Below are 19,010 nucleotides of genomic sequence, written 5' to 3' on the forward strand. Positions count from 1 at the left end.
TACATTTCATTTAGACAACGTGTACGTCCACAATGGCACCCTATTCTTCTATGGGCCCTGGTCAAAAGTTTTGCACTTTATAGGGTGCCATTTGGGACGCACACAATTTATTTGTAGACAACATTTTGCAGGACTAGGCACCCCATTCCTCATAAAATACCGTTGTGGTAGTGCCAGCACACCAGAAATGTCTAATGCTTTGGGTTTGTTATAGGTATATGGGTTAGATTTAGTCACATGATCATTTCCTCACATGTTTCCAGGCTCTCTCAGTAACAGGGGAAGAAATATTCAGCCACTAATACACTTAACTTCAAATTTAAATAGTAAAGCAAAGATGCTAAACAGTGGTGAATTACTTTACACGTTTATTCCCAATTTAACTTAATACATTTCCATAAAACAATCCCTCCCTCCCCATGACCTACACGTGATAACATCCAGCAGATAATGCTAATAAAAAAAACTCCCCAGGCCCAAACCACCCCCTCCCCTCACATACCCTCCCAAACGAGACCATGCCATCCCAAACAAAGCCCCCACCCCCCCTAACAACCCATTGCTCAAGATGCTTTCAAACCCACATCTGCATACGGTGGTAACCCCAACCCGATCAATACAAATCTTTAGAAAGCAAGTCAGTTCGTTTCAAATGTCTTCCATGATCTTATGGGGTAGTTTAGTTTATTCAATGAAATAAATGGCTCAAAGTGCTAATCGGATTCTTTTAAGGAAAGTAAAGAATTGAAGAGGAAGAAGAGGGGAGAAAGATGAGGAAGGCAATTCCACAGCTGTCCAACAGCAACCTCTATTGGCCAAAGAATAGCGTCACTATGTTCTCCTAAAACTAACGAGGAAAACAATTTAACCCCAAACCCAGACCCCTCTCACTTCCTCTACCTCACCTGGCAGTTCCCCAGAATGATTATAGCTGTTATTATACATGAATATATATTGTTATAAATATATATGGCCCTTATTGAAAGAAAACACGAGTTTCACATTGACAAGAAAGTACCATAATCTCTATATAGCTAAGTGGAAAGTGTTCTCAGTGTAAGTGAGCTGGCAGCAGCCTCCATTATTTGTTGCACTCATCAACCAAGGTATAAAACAAGAAATAACCAAACAAAGCATCCTCTTTGTAGTTGCAAATGTACACCTCTAAAATGAGTGCTCACTGCACTACACAATTTCCTCCGGTTACACTTTTTCCTGAGTAATACTTTTATCCTTGTAACAGACAATATCATTATTTCTTTTTTTTTGCTATTTCAGTTCTGGGCTATTCCCTGCCCCCATCATTGTTATTCCCATTATTATGCTAGCTACAATTGTAAAGTTAATTGCTAAAACCCTTAAGCTCACGGGAGAAAAGTTCATTGCTACTCTGTTGTTTGCTTTAAAAAAAAAGTACTTTTTCATTCTAACGATTAACGAGCAGACCAAAAATGACACCAAAAAGATGAAGAAAACGGACTAAATACATAGATATTTACTTTAAAAATATATCTTAAAAAATTGCATTTGAATAGGCCTTGAAGACCAGTCCTGGGGAGAGGGGTGGGGCACATAAACATAGCGGCAGGGTAATAATAATAATTAAAACTTCACTTAATAAAAATAATAAAATAGGAGCACAAAAAAAAAGAAAAATACTGGACAAAACATGAACCTCCAACAGAATGCTGTCCCCTCCCAGGCCCTTATCTGTAGCTTTGGCTTGTTGGGGTTTTGGAACCTGTACTTACTGCCTCATTGACGTCGGCTAACAAACTAGTATACCCTGAGAATTCGGAGACTGGCGTCCTTATCCTGTGTTCCACCTCCCCGCTAGAGTCAGCGCCGTACGACAAGGCGCTGCGGCTGGCCGACTTGAACTGGGATCCAAAGGCCTGGGCAAAGTTCTCGATCGTGTAGGAGCCCTTGGAGGGATCCAGAGAAGCCAGGTTCTGCGAGTCCTTCTGGCTGCCCAGGTCAGACGGGCTGATCTGATAGGAGGAGGGGGAAGAGGAGGAGTGTTGCTTCTCCATCTGGTCAGTGAGCTCCTGAGAAGGGGTAAGCTGCTGGTGGGTGGCAGGCTCCAGGCTGTTTAGGTGGAAGCCGTGCTGCGGAGAGGAGCCCGACAGCATTGCAAAGTGGGACTTTGGCACGGAGGAGGGCAGGGTGGGAGAGGCCACAGGCTGGCCGAAGCCACACTCCAGAGGGGACGTAGTGTACATGTGCTTGTCTGAAAAGAGCGGGTTGCGTTGGTGGGAGCTGGTGAAGGGCCCTGTAGCTGGAGGCCCGGGGCCCAGGGGGAAGCCTGTGTTGTGGCTGGTGCGCTCCAGGGCCTGCAGCAGGAAGCGGGAGTACTCGTGCATAATGACCGTCTTGTCTCCAGACGGGCTGGGGGAGTCTGCATCGTGGCTCAGGTCAGAGCCGTCTGCTGAGACAGGGTGCAGCGCCACGTGCTGGTCACTGAGGTCAAAGTGCACGTCGTGGTGCGAGCCGTCTGGTTTCTGGGTGTAGTGGTCCAGCAGGCTCTGCAGCACCTCGTCAGGAATCCCCGACCTGTCGTGCTTGTCCACGCCCGTGGGGGAGGAGTCTAGCAGACTGAGGGGCGAGTCGCCGTCCATCACGCCTGAGACCACCCCCTGGATAACCGACTGCTGGGACGACAGGTGACCAACGCTGACCTCATAATCGTTGGTGCTGCCCCCTGCCACCCCGGCCCCTGATGCTGCACTGTTGGCCGCGTTAAGGTAGCGCCTCTTCTTGAGGAACTGCATGGCGTCATCGTAGTTACTGCTGGTGGGACCCGATTTGGCCTCAGAGCCCTGCATGAGGCCCATCCCGACCATCCCCACAGCCCCACCCTGCTCCATAGTGCCCTGCTTGGCCTGCCCCAAGCCCCCCTGGTCCAGGGCCTTGCGGTTGGCCTTCTTGAAGGCCATCTTAGGGGCTCGGCCGTGATGCTCGTGGTGCATACTGGGCCCTGGCGGAGTGGACGAGGACACAGTGTGATTCTCCACGCTGTAGTCATGGAGACTGTAGCCTTCCGACGGCGTCCCGTGGATGTGTGCTCCGCCCAGCCCTCCTGCTTCCGCCGGCCCTGCCGCTTTCTTCCTCTTGCGCTCCCCTCCCTCACCAGAGTTTTTGGACTTGCCCCTCTTCCGGCCCGAGGCCCCAGTATTTCCCTGAGTGATTCCGTAGCTGCCCTGCCCAATGTCCTCACAGCCCAGGTCCAACATCCCAGGCTCCAGATCCTTCTTTATGGCTTCTCCACAGGTTCGCTTGTGCTTGAGTAATCGGTCTGTCCTGGAAAAAAACTGCAGGGCAGAGATACCACAAGTAGGGTACAGATTGTAAACAGCAGAATGGGATAGACACGAAGACATTTTCATTACGATAAATATAACTTGTCAGGTCATGCCATAATGGAAGTGGGCATATTAAGATGTATTTTCCCTGAGGGGACATTTGTCTTGACCATTCAAATGCGCTGCTGCTTCCACAGGTTAAAAGCAGACATTCATCATAACCACCCCCCTCCCAACACACGTCATCCTATTTCAGTAGATTATCCATGTGGAGGTCACTACCTGTTGGCAGGTCTCACATCGGTATGGCTTTTCTCCACTGTGGGTCCTCTTGTGTCTCTCCATGTGGTATTTCTGAATGAAGCGCATGTTACACTGGTCACAGCAAAAAGGCTTCTCTCCTGTCAGGGGAAACATCACAGAAAATCTAAAGAAAAATAACCATCTACAAAACATAGTTGGATGACACAATGAGCAAAACTAACTACTTTGCTGCACAAAGGTAATTGATTGTTTGTCTCTCACATGTCATTAGTGTGCTTGACGTGTGTGTGGGATTTGACATTCCACTCACCGCTGTGGATCTTCTCGTGCCGCTGTAGTAGGTATTTCTGGATGAAACTCATGTTACACTGGCTGCACCTGAACGGCCTCTCACCTAAGGCAACACCACAGCCACACAGTTAAATCCTGTGTTTGCCTACTCCATTCAAAACTAATACGGCACTGGTTTCATTTCAAAGTTTCCTACAGTGACTTTGTGAACAACCTAGTTTTCCTAACACACAAGATCTATTCCTAACATTTCTGGAGATCTTTTAGCTTTTATAATCTAGTGAAAAACTAACCGAAACCACACAGAATGCTAGAAATGAACAGACATTTTGATCAGTGGCCTAGGTACCTGTGTGAATGAGGACCTCCCATAACAAACATATTGTCTATCTATTCAATTTAACACAAATACTGTTGTTCCTCAAGAGATCACTTTCATTTAAAATATATATTAAAAAATATTAAAAATGAGCATAGTTGATCAGTCAGTAGAGGCCTGGGTACCTGTGTGGATGAGGACATGTCTGCGCAGGTGGTAGGAGCTCCTGAAGGATGCGCCGCAGTGCTCACAGATGTGGAGCTTCCCGTTGGGCCACAGGCTGCCTCCATCTGAATCCAGCATCATTGATTGCTGTTGGACAAAAGGAGGTCAATTCAACCACCAAATTCAATTTAACTCATTCAATGTATGATCGTTTCACTGAAGATAGAAACTAAGTTCTGGAAAAAAATACTCAGATGTAATGGATCCTCAACTATTGAAAAATGAAGACCAAATTTCAGTGAATGAATCATATCTAAATCAAGATACCTTAGGCTCTCCACGTTTCCTCCGGGGCTTGCCCTCCTCACCATTTGACCTTCGACCTCTCTTTCCTGATGACTCCTTTCCTAACCGACTCGGCAGCTGGGAGGATGACAAAAGGGAGGCGCAGAGTGAGAAAGAAGACGGAAAATTTAAAAATAAGCACTTGAGAGAATGGGAAGGGCCTAGTTCAGTCACACATTCACATAGCATGTGGACACAAAACAAAAAACACAAACTCATGCAGCATTTAGTGAAAGCTCATTTGAGCCATTGCAGAGGGCTGCCTTGGGGAGGTGCCAGGAGGTAGAGTAGTAAACCACATATTTATGGCTCCCTCTGCGCATCTCTCCAGACAGTTAAGCCGTCATTCAAAATGGAGAGCTGCTCTTCATTTAGGATGCGTACCAAAATGGCCTATATATGCGAATAGGGTGTCATTTGACACACTTAGTATCCCATAGAAAAGGCCTATGCTTATTAACTAGCGGCTCAAGTCTAAATACAGACTCATTAATATTCAGCATGTTGTTCACTCACTATGAAGCACAATCTTCAAACAAAAGGGTCTGTGGTTTGGGAAAGGGGAGGGACACGGATTCATTGGGACATTGATCCCCCCACCCACACTGCCATTTCAAATGACATTTCCCAACACCATATGGATACTAAGAGCATGGCTGTCTGAAATGGCATCCTATTTCATATATAGTGCACAACTTTTGACCAGAGGCCTATAAGCCCTGGTCAAAAGTATTGCACTATATAGGGAATAGGGTTAAATTCAAACACAGCCTGAGTGTGGATTGGTACATGTGAGAAAGGCGCTCTCAAATATCAACCAATCATTGTATTAGATCAGGGGTAAGGCTAGCCAAAACAAACCCATCTCATTTCCTCAACCAAAAGAGCGCAGGCCCAGTGGGCTCAAAATGGCTGTAAGCTCACAAGCATGCCATTATCCTGAAATGAATAGCACCATTTGGGGTGCTCTGACTGCACTCCAAATGAAACTACTCATAACTTTAGTAGGGAACCGCCTTTTTGAGGGGAGAAAAATGTTTGTCTTCCATTCTCCTCAGTAATATAATAACAGGTAAATAAAAATACACAAATAATGTCAAAGTTAATGTAATATATTCTCTAAAATGTCCATGGATAAACTTTTAAACCATATTTAGTGAGCAAGAAATGATACGTCTAGCTTTTCAATGAGCATGCAAGTGCTGTCTAATAAACTCTGGAGCCTGGCTATTGTTAGGCAGAGAGAGTGTGTGTGTGTAGAAGACAGTGTGTGAATGCAAGCTCAAACAAGACGACCGTGTCCTTGCCAAGACGTTTCCATTCACACAGAGGCCCAATCCAAATCATTTTGGGAGGGACATATTTCGCATTTGATGTCTTAGCTTTAGGTCACCATTACTAAATCCTCCCTCTGCTCCCCCCCCACATTCCCCTTATCCATCAGTCTTTGGTGAGATTGGCTATTTTACAAGCCCGCTCCCCGAAATGCAGGTCGACATCTGATCAACCAAGCCTCCGAAGTAAATTTTTATTTTACTAATTGTAATGCTGCGGTGAATTACACATTTCAATAGAGAACATTTGCCTTTGTTCACCCATGTTCCTCCTTATATCATACTTATTTTTTAACATAACAAAAGAGGGAGATTTGGTGTAGGTTAAGGCATTTACCTATCAATTTTTAGATTTGTTGATATTTTAGTCCATTAACTTCTCTAGGGTAGGGGGCAGCATTCGGAATTTTGGATGAAAAGCAGGCCCAAATTAAACTGCCAGCTACTCATCCCCAGAAGATAAAATATGCATATTATTAGTAGATTTGGATAGAAAACACTCTGAAGTTTCTAAAACCGTTTGAATCATGTCTATGAGTATAACATAACTTATTTAGCAGGCGAAACCCTGAGGACAAACCATTCAGATTTTTTTTCTTTTTAGGTCACTCTCTTTTCAATGAGGTTTCATTGGGAAACCAGATTTCTAAGGGACCTGCTTGCAGTTCCTACCGCTTCCACTGGATGTCAACAATCTTGAGAATTTGGTTGAGGTTATTCCTTTGTGTAATGAAGAAGTACATCTTGAACGAGAGTCACTCGACGTGTCCTGTTTGTTAGAGGCGTGAGACCAGAAAGCTAGCTACAGTTGGTTTTAATCCTGTATTGAACACAGATCATCGTCTTCAATTTTATCGATTATTAATGTTAAAAAATACCTAAAGTAGTATTACAAAGGTAGTTTGAAATTTTTTGGCAAAGTTTACAGGAAACCTTTGAGATATTTTGTTGTCACGTTTGAGCAAGTTGGAACCGGTATTTTTCTGGATCAAACGCGCCAAATAAATGGACATTTTGGATATATATCGACGGAATTAATTGAACAAAAGGACCATTTGTGATGTTTATGGGACATATTGGAGTGCCAACAACAGAAGCTCGTCAAAGGCATGAATTATATTTTTTATTTCTGCGTTGTGTCGCGCCTGCAGGGTTGAAATATGCGTATCTCTCTTTGTTTACAATGGTGCTATCATCAGATAATACCATCATTTGCTTTCGCCGAAAAGCCTATTTGAATTCTGACATGTTGGCTGGATTCATAACCAGTGTAGCTTTAATTTGGCATCTTTCATGTGTGATTTAATGAAAGTTTAATTTTTATAGTAATTTTTATAGTAATTAATTTGAATTTGGTGCTCTGCATTTTCGCAGACTTTTTGCCAAGTGAGACAGTAGCGTCCCGCCTAAACTCAGATTTTTGGATATAAATATGAACTTTACCGAACAAAACATACATGTATTGTGTAACATGAAGGCCTATGAGTGTCTTCTGATGAAGATCATCAAAGGTTAGTGATTAATTTTATCTCTATTTCTGCTTTTTGTTACTCCTCTCTTTGGCTGGAAAAGTATTTTCCAAAAATCTATATAAAAATGTCAAGCTAGATGAAAATGTATACTTTTAGTTTCTCATACTAGTCATCAACATTTTTATTAATTTGAACCGCTCATTTCAAAGCTCACTAGATTGAATTACACAATTTAAAAGCCCATTTCGTAGAGAATGTTACAAACTGGACTATATAGTAACTTACATTGAAGAGATGGTGATTGGGTCTAAATAAGCATTTGACAGCCTAATTTCACTGGACTTTTCTTTAACTGCAATTGACCAAAAGTCAGACTCTTCCCACACGCCAACTCTTTTTCCTCAGCTTCAGAAGCATCTGCTTTCACCAAAAGCTGTATGGTTATGATTAGATAGTCACCAGACTTGCCCAGAGGAAATTGTTGATATCTGGTCCATCTTTTAATCTAGGTAAGATCTTGTTGGGAAAAATTGGCCAAAAATGCTTTTTACGTACATCTATGTCTTTAGTATTTTACAGATAGGAAGATGAAAAAATAGTATTTACCCACAATCTGCTCTGGACAAGTCCGGTCCTAGAGTGTCTTAAAATGAAACCAAAATTTTGAGGCTGACTTCATCCAGTGTCCAGAAAAATGGATTTGCTTGATATGCAAGCATGTGCATATTTAATGAAATATTGCCCAATTTGCATATTTAAATAAAATATGTATGAAAATGTGTAATACCAAAAAGTTGAATGTAGACACAAATGACTGGTAAAAGTTGATTGTGATACAATTAAGATTTTTTTTAAATCCCTACTATGGTGTGGTGCCTTGCCTTGAATTCTCTGGTCTAAAGAACAACATTACAGTCTGGATTCCCAGACACAGATTAAGTTCTGGACTAAAAAGCTCTTTCAATGGAGAATCTCTATTGAGAATGCTTTTTAGTCAACGACTAGGCTTAATGTGTGTATGGGAAACCAGCCCAGAAGTATCAATGCGTCAGAAGGCCTTACGTTGCCTTGGCTAAGGTCATACACCAGCAAGTTCTGGTGGTTGCCCATGGACACCTCCGGGAGCTCTGTGCTCTTCCCCGGGCCTCCAGGGTACAGCGGCAGACGGTAGTCATGTTCTGTCATCTTCTCCTGCTTGATGTCCATGGCATGGACATAGTCCCCCACCCCTCCATACCCCCCCAGGGCACCCATGCTGCAGTCTGGAGAGTCCCGCTCCTTCTTCAGGATCATCTCGTGGGGGCCTGGCAGGTCCTGCATAACAGACTGGGCAGCCAGCCGGGTGAAGCTGGTCACAGGGGGCAGGTGACTGAACATGATCATGCCAGGGGAGAAGTTGGAGTCCATGCTCCCATTGGAGCGCAGGAAGTCATTACCTAGTTTGTCTTGAATGATGCTCATGATGAACTTGGTGGTGATGGGCAGATTCAACTACAGGGAGCCAACCGGAACCATCCTGGGGAAGAAAGAGCAGGAGCTGAAGTACAATGCAATCCAACTTTATTGTCCATATGTTACCGCGAACAGAAATGTGTCTTCTGCTCTAAAAATGTATATCTCCCCAGATAACTGTGTTTATGCAACGTATGCTGAGAGGAGAACAGGGTGAAGCCAAAGCGCAGCACTCCTGGATGAGTGGAAAGGAAACATTGACTGGGTGGATTTTCCATCAGTGATCTATGATGGTTTATTTTTGTTTACATGTGCTGCTGACACCAACTCACATGAAATAAATTAACTGTCCAGACTAGAGGTCGACGATTAATCGGAATGGCCTATTAATTAGGGCCGAATTCAAGTTTTCATAATCGGTAATCTGGCATTTTTGGACACCGATTATGGCCGATTACATTGCACTCCACGAGGAGACTGCGTGGCAAGCTGACTACCTGTTACGCGAGTGCAGCAAGGATCCAAGGTAAGTTGCTAGCTAGCATTAAACGTATCTTGTAAAAAACAATCAATCTTAACAATCACTAGTTAACTACACATGGTTGATGATATTACAAGTTTATCTAGCTTCTCCTGCGTTGCATATAATCGATGCGGTGCCTGTTAATTTATCATTGAATCACAACCTACTTCGACAAATGGGTGACGATTTAACAAGCGCATTCGCAAAAATAGCACTGTCGTTGCACCAATGTGTACCTAACCATAAACATCCATGCTTTTCTTAAAATCAATACACAAGTATTTATTTTTTTAACCTGCATATTTAGTTAATATTGCCTGCTAACAGTAATTTATTTTAACTAGGGAAATTGTGTCACATCTCTTGCAAGCAGATTCAGGGTATATGCAGCAGTTTGGGCCGCCTGGCTCGTTGCGAACCGTGTGAAGACCATTTCTTCCTAAAAAGACTATTTAATTTGCCAGAATTGTACATAATCATGACATAACATTGAAGGTTGTACAATGTAACAGCAATATTTAGACTTAGGAATGCCACCCGTTAGATAAAATACAGAATGGTTCCGTATTTCACTGAAAGAATAAACGTTTTGTTTTTGAAATGATAGTTTCCAGATTTGACCATATTTATGACCTAAGGCTCGTATTTCTGTGTGTTATTATATTATAATTAAGTCTATGATTTGATATAGCAGTCTGACTGAGCGGTGGTAGGCAGCAACAGGCTCATAAGAATTCATTCAAACAGCACTTTCCTGCATTTGCCAGCAGCTCTTCGCTTTGCTTCAAGCATTGCACTGTTTATGACTTACATTTACATTTAAGTCATTTAGCAGACGCTCTTATCCAGAGCGACTTACAAATTGGAAAGTTCATACATATTCATCCTGGTCCCCCCGTGGGAATTGAACCCTGGTCCCCCCGTGGGAATTGAACCCACAACCCTGGCGTTGCAAGCGCCATGCTCTACCAACTGAGCCACACGGGACTTCAAGCCTATCAACTCCCGAGATTAGGCTGGCAATACTATCGTGCCAATAAGAACATCCAACAGTCAAAGGTATATGAAATACAAATGGTATAGAGAAATAGTCCTATAAATTCCTATAATAACCACAACCTAAAAACTTCTTACCTAGGAATATTGAAGACTCATGTTAAAAAGGAACCACCAGCTTTCATATGTTCTCATGTTCTGAGCAAGGAACTTCCAACAGTAGCTTTTTTTTTTTTCATGGCAAATATTGCACTTTTACCTTCTCCAACACTTTGTTTTTGCATTATTTAAACCAAATTGAACAGGTTTCATTATTTATTTGAGACTAAATTGATTTTATTGATGCATTATATTAAGTTAAAATAAAAGTGTTCATTAAGAATTGTAATTTTCATTAATACACACATATATAAATAAATAGGCCGATTAATCGGCATCGGCTTATTTTGGTCCTCCAATAAATCGGTATCGGCGTTGAAAAATCATAATCGGTCGACCTCTAGTCCAGACACAGAGCAGCATTGTTACAATGGGCAGTCCCTGAGGAATCAGTTTCATGCCCGGCTCTGATCTCCCCATCAAGTGCTTAGCCGGATTAATAATGAGGGTGTGTGGGTCAACAACAAAACAGCCACGGTCTGGATTCTGACTTTTGTGAATTATGGTATCCTAAAAACATGGTGAAGTAGAAGGCTACTTTTAGAAAGCCTTCAGTCAATCTCAGATGCAGCTAAATTAACCTGGGTAAAAGGTATAGCCTATAATATGTTCAACCCTGACATCCTATGAGAGAGTGGAATGAACCTGAAGCTGCGTGTTAATCTGTCATCCTATTTGAGGACTAGGCTAATTAACTAAAAAGAGGTGAGAGCCCAGTTAGGTTCTACAGGTAGTGGGAAGGTCATTTTCTGCATTTTATTCTGTGACTACAGGTCGTCATCATCATAGGACACCCATCAAACATGGGCTTTAAAGTTAACGAACCAAGCAAGAGTAGCCAGTACTAGCCACCGAAATACTCTAACATGAAGCAAAATAAAACTGATATCATGGGTATAATGCAAAACGTTAGCTCTGTAATATACCCGTGTATAGCTACAGGAAGATTAGGCTTATCTCAAAAGATACAACTCTCTGTTCAAAATTAACACTTTTCTAAGCTAGCTAGCTACCTTCATACCATGAAATTTGAGATGACTGAGGTTAGTCATGTCTCTGCTGCTGTGCTATTTTACAATGCCACGAGGAATGAGAGGATTCCAAAAGGCAAATCAAAATGGAGTTTTTGGAATGAGAGGAACAGCATCCAAAACCAGTGCATCACCTTGAGGAAAACATCAGATGCATTGATATAGCCTAACTCCGGGTGAAATAGCTATAAACAAATATTTCAAGCAGCAATTTCATAATTGTAACATTGTCCAGACTACCATTACTTAGCCAATGTATTGTATTCAGTTGAATGGCTTTTCAATGGTGTGTTTTCATTCACAAAACACAGTTCATTTGAATAGTTTCAGATTTATCACGAATAACTTAATCGTCTCTCTGAACTTCATTGTCTCCACCAGCATAGCTAGCTAGCCTAGCTCTTTTGCAATTGCATTGGATGCAACTTGCTAGCACGCTGATACCAAATAAAGCTAACAGCTAGCTAACAGATGCATATGTAACATGCTACAGCAAAATGGTATGTAATGTAGTAAGCGTTAGTTGAAAATTAAAATTTGAGTGTTCAAAAATAATGAAGTACGCGACAAATCGGTTCTCAGCGCCCAGCTGTGATTTATTCATCTAGTGTCATTCACTGGAGCTAGAAATACCGATAGCTAGCTACTGCTAACGTCTGGCTAGCCACCAAACAATTAGCCATTTGGCTAACCAGCCTGCCAGGCCCTTTGTGATGCAGGATCATGCAATTATTAGCCAATATGGCCATCTGTATAACAGTTATACTCGGTAAAATAAATGAGACCATACACTGAACTTAACACCAAACATGTGAGGATCTGACGTTCTCGCCTGACGTAGTCCTACATCGATTGTAAGTTATGGAATTCATTCTAAAATAATTTTGATTGACAAACTTGCGAGAAGGTGTATGCACGCGCAAGCGATTTCACACAACACGATGTGTTGTCATTCGTCAACATATTTCGAGCGCTTCATTTTAATTTTTCGGTTATGAAATACATAATACCTGGCTAAATAATTTAAACAGTTGATACGGTTGATATAAACAAGTTTAACCTCTAATAGGCATTGGGTGAGGACTGAAAGAAACCATAACTGAGCATAATGTGCGACGTACCCATAACAAATGGCCCATGCAACTCAAGCGAACAATTGATGCTCGGCTCCAGCAACGGTATGCTATCTAGCGTTGCGCTTTGTTGTCTGTCCCACACTCTTGCCGGAGTTTCACATATTTAAACTCGCCCAAAATAAATATTTCCTTTTATCTTACCAGTGCATGACCACCAATAGCTCTTTCGGTTGGTATATTTCACCTTTGGTCGTCCGTTTAAATCTTTAGAGCCCAAACATTGTTCTCCCGCAGAGGCTGTATTCCTTCATTTTGTCTCAGCGCGGGGAATTATGGGTATAGCGGACGGGTCCTGCGAAGAGTCACAGACGGACGCTTTGATCTGGGACAGGGGAGCACTGGGCCGGGAACAAACACGCAGTGCGGGGACATATGCATTATCATTTTGAACAACACTGTTGCCTACGTACGCCAAATTCGACAGAAATATAAGTGTAATTTGGATTTCATTCATTTTATGTGTGTTAGCATAATTGATAGGCCTAATGCCTTTTAACTACCTAAACCAGATTAATGATCAGATTAAAATTTGAATAAAACATTCTACATTTAGGGTAGACTATACATCCACAATATCTAATGAGTTATTTACTGAAACCTAGGTAAACAAATAAAATAAACAATTGACCGTGTGAATAATGGTTTCTTAAAACTATGTTCCAGCCTTGAGGATATTTCACCTCCCTCATTGCGTACACGTTTCAAAACTGTGACTGTCCCCCTGGGTCCCAATTACTGAAGAAATAGGACACATCACCATCTCTTAAAAGTGTACATTGATAGAGCTCTGCTATTCAATGATACTATGCTGCATGGATATTGTGGCATATTTAGCACAAAATAAATACATTCCTGAAATAGCTTCGACTAATTAGTCACAGTGGTCTGGTCTCCTGTGAACAGAGTGACCCTTAATAAGAACAAGTAGTGGCCCTGAAAATAAGAAAATAAAATAAAAGAGAGAAGGGACAAGAATAGCCTACTAACAACAAATTTCAAACTAGCCAAGGGAGGAACAATCATTAGAGACATTCTCTGAAGTGATGCGGCATCTCTGAATGTGTTTATGAATAAGAGCCCCATAGATCTACTGGCTGTGTGAATTAATGTGTATATATCTAACCACCACTCATCAGACTCTATCCCCCTTTTCCTCTGGTCTCAGCTGCACTCCTAATTGCCTGTGTTAACAACCCAATTAATTCAGTGGAGAGCATCATTGAAATAGAGACGTATGAGTTAATGCAGAGGGTCAGTGGGTTGCCTTTTGATGTGTGCCACACTGCCCTCCCCCCGTCTTAATATATTCCTGATAACAACCCATATTGCTGACAGCAGCTGTATATTTCAAATCACTTGTCATCTCAAAGCATTTAAATATGCATTAAGACTTCTCTAATAATCAAATTCAGCGGTGTGGCACAATGCTAGGCTGGAGTGCATATGGCTGTTGTGCAGCGATCTATGGGATGATAAGAGATTAGATGGTGAGAATGTACATTTATGGGCATACATGAAACATTCCCCTCCATTAAACAGAACGTTCATCAGGGCCACTGCTTGAAGATATACAGGAGACAGGTGATCAATGTGGGCGTTTGGTTGATTTTTATCATCCGTATGCAGAGCAAGACATCTCTTTAACAGTACTACCATACACTTCTACCACATACTGTGAGACACACTCTGGGACCAACACCCTCACACACACTCTTAGAAAAAAGGGTTCCAAAAGGGTCCTTCGGATGTCCCAATATGGGAACCCTTTTTGGCTCCAGGTAGAACCCTCTGTGGAATTGGTTCTATGGAACCCAAAAGGGTTATCAGTGGTGTAAAGTACTTAAGTAAAAATACTTTAAACTACTACTTATGTAGTTTGAGGTAAATGTACTTTACTTGTTTTATATATTTATATTTTATATTGTACTTTTTACTCCATACATTTTCCTTGACACCCAAAAGTACTCATTACAATTTGAATGCTTAGCAGGACAGGAATATGGTCCAATTCACGCACTCAACAGAACATCCCTGGTCATTCCTACTGCCTCTGATCTGGCGGACTCACTTAACACACATATTTTGTTTGTAAATTATGTCTGAATGTTGGAGTGTGCCTCTGGCTGTCCTTAAATTTAAAAAACAAGAAAATGTTGCCATCTGTTTTGCTTAGTTTTTTTTCAACTGCTAACAAGCATCAGTCAATACTGAAGCCACTTTTTCAAAACTCTTCACAGTCTGCATTACCAACATGCATCTTGGCCAAACAGTTAATCTCACCTCCAAAACTCACTCACACCACCATAACACTTCATACATGTCTCAAAATAAGCTCGTTCGACCATAACACTGGCAACAATTCTCACTTAGAAAGCATACATTGTCACTCATAACACACTGACCTAAAAAGCACTAACAGGGAGCATTACATAACTTAACTTTTCTCTTTATAGTTTGAATGATTTTTCACATAAATCAGTATTTCATTAAAGAATAATGTAATGAACACGAGAGAGACAGAGAGCTGGTTTCAAGCGCAGGGCGCAGCAGGTGTTTAATGTAAAGGACCACAGGAGGAGACAGGTAGCTGGGTCCAGGGGCAGGCAGCAGGTCATACACAGAGGTCCAAAAGGCAACAGTATAGGCAGGGAAAAGGCTAGTAATGTCATCCGGGAGATCAGGCAATAGGTGAATAACAGGAAATCTGATAGGCTATGGTACAGGCAGGGAATAGGCAAGGAATAGGCAAAAGGCGTCATTAGTGACGCAGGCAAAAATTATCCAACACGGGATGAGTACATGACAGGAAAACCAGCGCTCCGAAGAGAAGTGTGTCAAAAACAAACAATATCGCAAAGAACTGAACTAAATAAGTGTGATAATGACATACAGGTGTGTGAACAGGTGATCAGAATTCAGGTGATTGGGATCTGGAGAGTGAGCTGCGTTCAGGAGATCTATGTGTGAGATGGAAAGTGATCTGCATTCAGGGTATCTACATGTATGAGTGTGAGTTGGAAGCAGACGTGACAAAGAATAGCACCTTTTCACTTTATTGACTGTACTAAAGTATATGTAACAATAATGAATCAGTAATGCAGCACTTTGCTTCAATAGCCTTTATTTTTTCTATATCTTTGCATCTACTAATTCACTTGTGAAAAATAAAAAGTTGAAACAAAAAAAATCCTGAAATTCAGGGCTGCAATAATAATTACAAAAAACAACAACATGTATAGTATAATCATTCATACTGTACAGTACTGTGAGGGTTCTAGTTCTCCCTCTCTCCTGCATTTGGCCACAAGTTCTCATCAACATCACATCTTATGTCTCTGGCGATGCATCTTGGAAAGTATCTTCTGGAATGTCTAATCCAACCCTGGCAGTCTTCAGGAGAAGTGTATCTACACCGCACATTCATAGCATCCAGTAAGGACATCTGGTCATGTGAATGGTGGTCATAAACCTTTCACCTCCACGCAGAGAAAAACTCCTCTATGGGGTTTAGGAAGGGGGAGTATGGAGGCAGGAATAGTACTGACATCCTGGGATGTGCAGCAAACCAGTCTGTGACTGCAGCAGAGTGGTGGAATGCCACATTATCCCACACAACAACGAAGGTAGGGGAGTTTCCGCCCTTCTCTTCTCCGCTGGCACAAGTCGAATATACAGGTAATCCGGAAAAGAAATGAGCCTCTGTATTGTAAGAGCCAGTGAGTAGTTTGTGTAACAGCAAACCATCATTGGACAGTGCTGCACACATTGTGATGTTAGCTCCTCTGTGGCCTGGGACATCCACGGTTGCTCTCTGTCCAATTACATTTCTTCCCCTGCAGCGTGTTTTTGCCAGGTTCCAGCTTCATCCACAAAGATGAATGTATGTGCAGTTTGCCTGGCTTCCATCTTTATTACTCTAAAATAGAGTAAATCCACAGTTTTGCAGTACTTTACATTATGCATAGCTGTGTATGTACCCTGTTTGGTTATTGAACAGACATCTTACCTGGACATATTGATACCGGAGTTCTTTCACACATTCACTGTTTCTCTCAAAGGGTACAACTGCTTCATCCTTATTTTATGTTTCTCTAGGACTCTGGCAATTGTCAATGCTGCTGACCGTATTCACATTCCTAAAAGTGATATTGTCTGCCAGCACTCTGTCCCGAATTTCCAGTGGTTTTATTGCATTGTTGCCAATTACCATGTCAACAATGGCAATTTCCTGCACATCTGATAATATTCTGCCTCTCCCTCCTGTGGGAGGCAACCTTTGGATCCTACTGAAAAACACAAAACAATCGATATATTTCAAAATGGCAGTACATGTAAAAATGTGAACATACTGTATTGTACTGTTTTATGTAGTTCAATTATCATTGAAGGATGCACATCTCACCTGTTGTTTTGCTGGAACCTTCGTACTATTGATGCAACTGTTGAACGCTGCAGATTTGGTTGCACCCTTAAACCGGCCTCTCTCAAAGAGAGACCATTGTTTACAACATGGTCAATAATTGTGGTCCTTATCTCATCAGAGACCACCGCTCTTGGTCTTCCTCTCCTTTGTCCTCCATGCATTCTCCCGCTCCCTGCCACTCTTCTTTCCCCACCAACCTGTCTTCCTTCATCCATGTTTCCAAACTAAACCATTCCGAAGCCATTCTCTTTTGTCTGTTTGATAACGAGACTGAAAGATGGATACTTGGGTAGGCTTTAAACTGAAATTGCAATCAGTGTCACGGCCGTCGTAAGGAGGAGACCAAGACGCAGCGTGATAAGCGTACATTCGTCTTTATTTAAAGAATGAACACTGAACAAAATAACAAACCGAACCATGAAGCTAATATGGCTAGTGCAGACAGGCAACTAAACATAGAATAAGAACCCACAAATACCCAAGGGAAAATGGCAACCTAAATATGATCCCCAATCAGAGACAACAATAAACAGCTGCCTCTGATTGTGAACCAATTCAGGCCACCATAGACCTACATATGCATAGACTTACAAACACCCCATGACATACAAAACCCCTAGACAATACAAAACAAGCATACCCACCCTCGTCACACCCTGACCTAACCAAAATAATAAAGAAAACATAGATAACTAAGGTCAGGGCGTGACAATCAGCTGTGTTTGGAATTATTAAATATTCTGCTGAGATTTTCTATATGTTTCAATCTGGTTACTGCAGAAATGCACGACATTTGCCATCCTTCTGTTTTGAATTTGTTTTTAACAGTTTTGGAAACAGTGCGTAGCATTTGAAAACGTGCTGCAAATATATAGTTTTGCCGGTGGTGGAGTATGAATGAGAAAAGTGTTCATGGATTTCAGAGAATGTGGTCATTTAATGCATTTTGTGTGAAAGCAATGAACAATAATTCACAGTTTGGTCCACATACACTTCTGATTCGCTGACTGTGTGAAGAGTTTTGACAATGTGACTTCAGTTTTGACTAATGGATGTTAGCAATAGAAAAAAACTGTAATATAAGGAATTTCTAATTATTTATACTTTTACTTTTGATACTTTTGATACGTATATTTTAAACCAAATACTTTTAGAATTTTACTCAAGTAGATTTTGCTGGGTATCTTTTACTTGAGTCATTTTCTATTGAGGTATCTTTACTTTTACTCAAGTATGACAATTGGGTACTTTTTCCACTACTGAGGGTTATACCTGGAACCAAAAAGGGTTCTTCAAAGGGTTCTCCTGTGGGGACAGGCGAAGAACCCTTTCAGGTTCTAGATAGCACCATCTTTTCTAATTGTGCAGTTGCAAATATTTTTTCATTGTATTGTCAGTTTGAGTGTAGATAAAGATCAGCTTTCCATCACTGTCTCCTTCCAGCCCAGCGGTTAAGTTAAGGTTGCGGATGGGACAGAAAGGCGTCAGAGGCTTCACCACCACTGCACCCCCAGGTAAACCGATCCTCTCTCTGTGCAGAGAAGACTGAGGAGAGAGCTAGTCTGTACCTACCTGCAAGCTGTCCTTGCCGATCAAGGATGAACATGTCTGTAGGGTGGCCTAGCTCCCCCAAGTGACTATTTACACTGTATGCAAGGATTTCCTTTGTGTTGTCTTAGGAATTCAGCCCTCTTTGTGTTGCTCTTGACATCCCCCATTCTGTCACAGGTCTATGAAGCAGAGGTTCAGTTGTCTTTACATTCTCTAGGTCTAATAGCTGATTGGAGGTTAACTTTAC

At 41.8% G+C, this 19,010-nt stretch overlaps 1 protein-coding gene across 1 annotated transcript; it reads right to left on the reverse strand.

The window, feature by feature from the left end:
• Positions 1–1,259: 1,259 nt before the first annotated feature.
• On the reverse strand, positions 1,260–13,044 carry LOC120035193 (zinc finger protein 281-like). Its single transcript, XM_038982021.1, has 7 exons — positions 12,931–13,044; positions 8,555–9,008; positions 4,669–4,764; positions 4,362–4,488; positions 3,877–3,960; positions 3,585–3,703; positions 1,260–3,311 (listed from the first exon to the last, which is right to left on the reverse strand). The coding sequence occupies exons 2-7, from the start codon at positions 8,951–8,953 to the stop codon at positions 1,707–1,709; spliced, it is 2,430 nt and encodes an 809-aa protein (XP_038837949.1). The 5' UTR covers positions 8,954–9,008; positions 12,931–13,044; the 3' UTR covers positions 1,260–1,706.
• Between the last annotated feature and the right edge of the window lie 5,966 nt (positions 13,045–19,010).

This window comes from Salvelinus namaycush, chromosome 3 (assembly GCF_016432855.1).
Source record: "Salvelinus namaycush isolate Seneca chromosome 3, SaNama_1.0, whole genome shotgun sequence".
In the NCBI taxonomy this organism is placed as follows: Eukaryota; Metazoa; Chordata; class Actinopteri; order Salmoniformes; family Salmonidae; genus Salvelinus; species Salvelinus namaycush.

Coding starts and splice junctions, on each gene's coding strand:
- LOC120035193 (XM_038982021.1), bottom strand. CDS start 8,953: ATGAGCATCATTCAAGACAAACTAGGTAATGACTTCCTGCGCTCCAAT. Junction 3,961..4,361: donor ACATGTCCTCATCCACACAG/GTACCCAGGCCT, acceptor GTGTTGCCTTAG/GTGAGAGGCCGTTCAGGTGC. Junction 3,704..3,876: donor GCACGAGAAGATCCACAGCG/GTGAGTGGAATG, acceptor TTCCCCTGACAG/GAGAGAAGCCTTTTTGCTGT.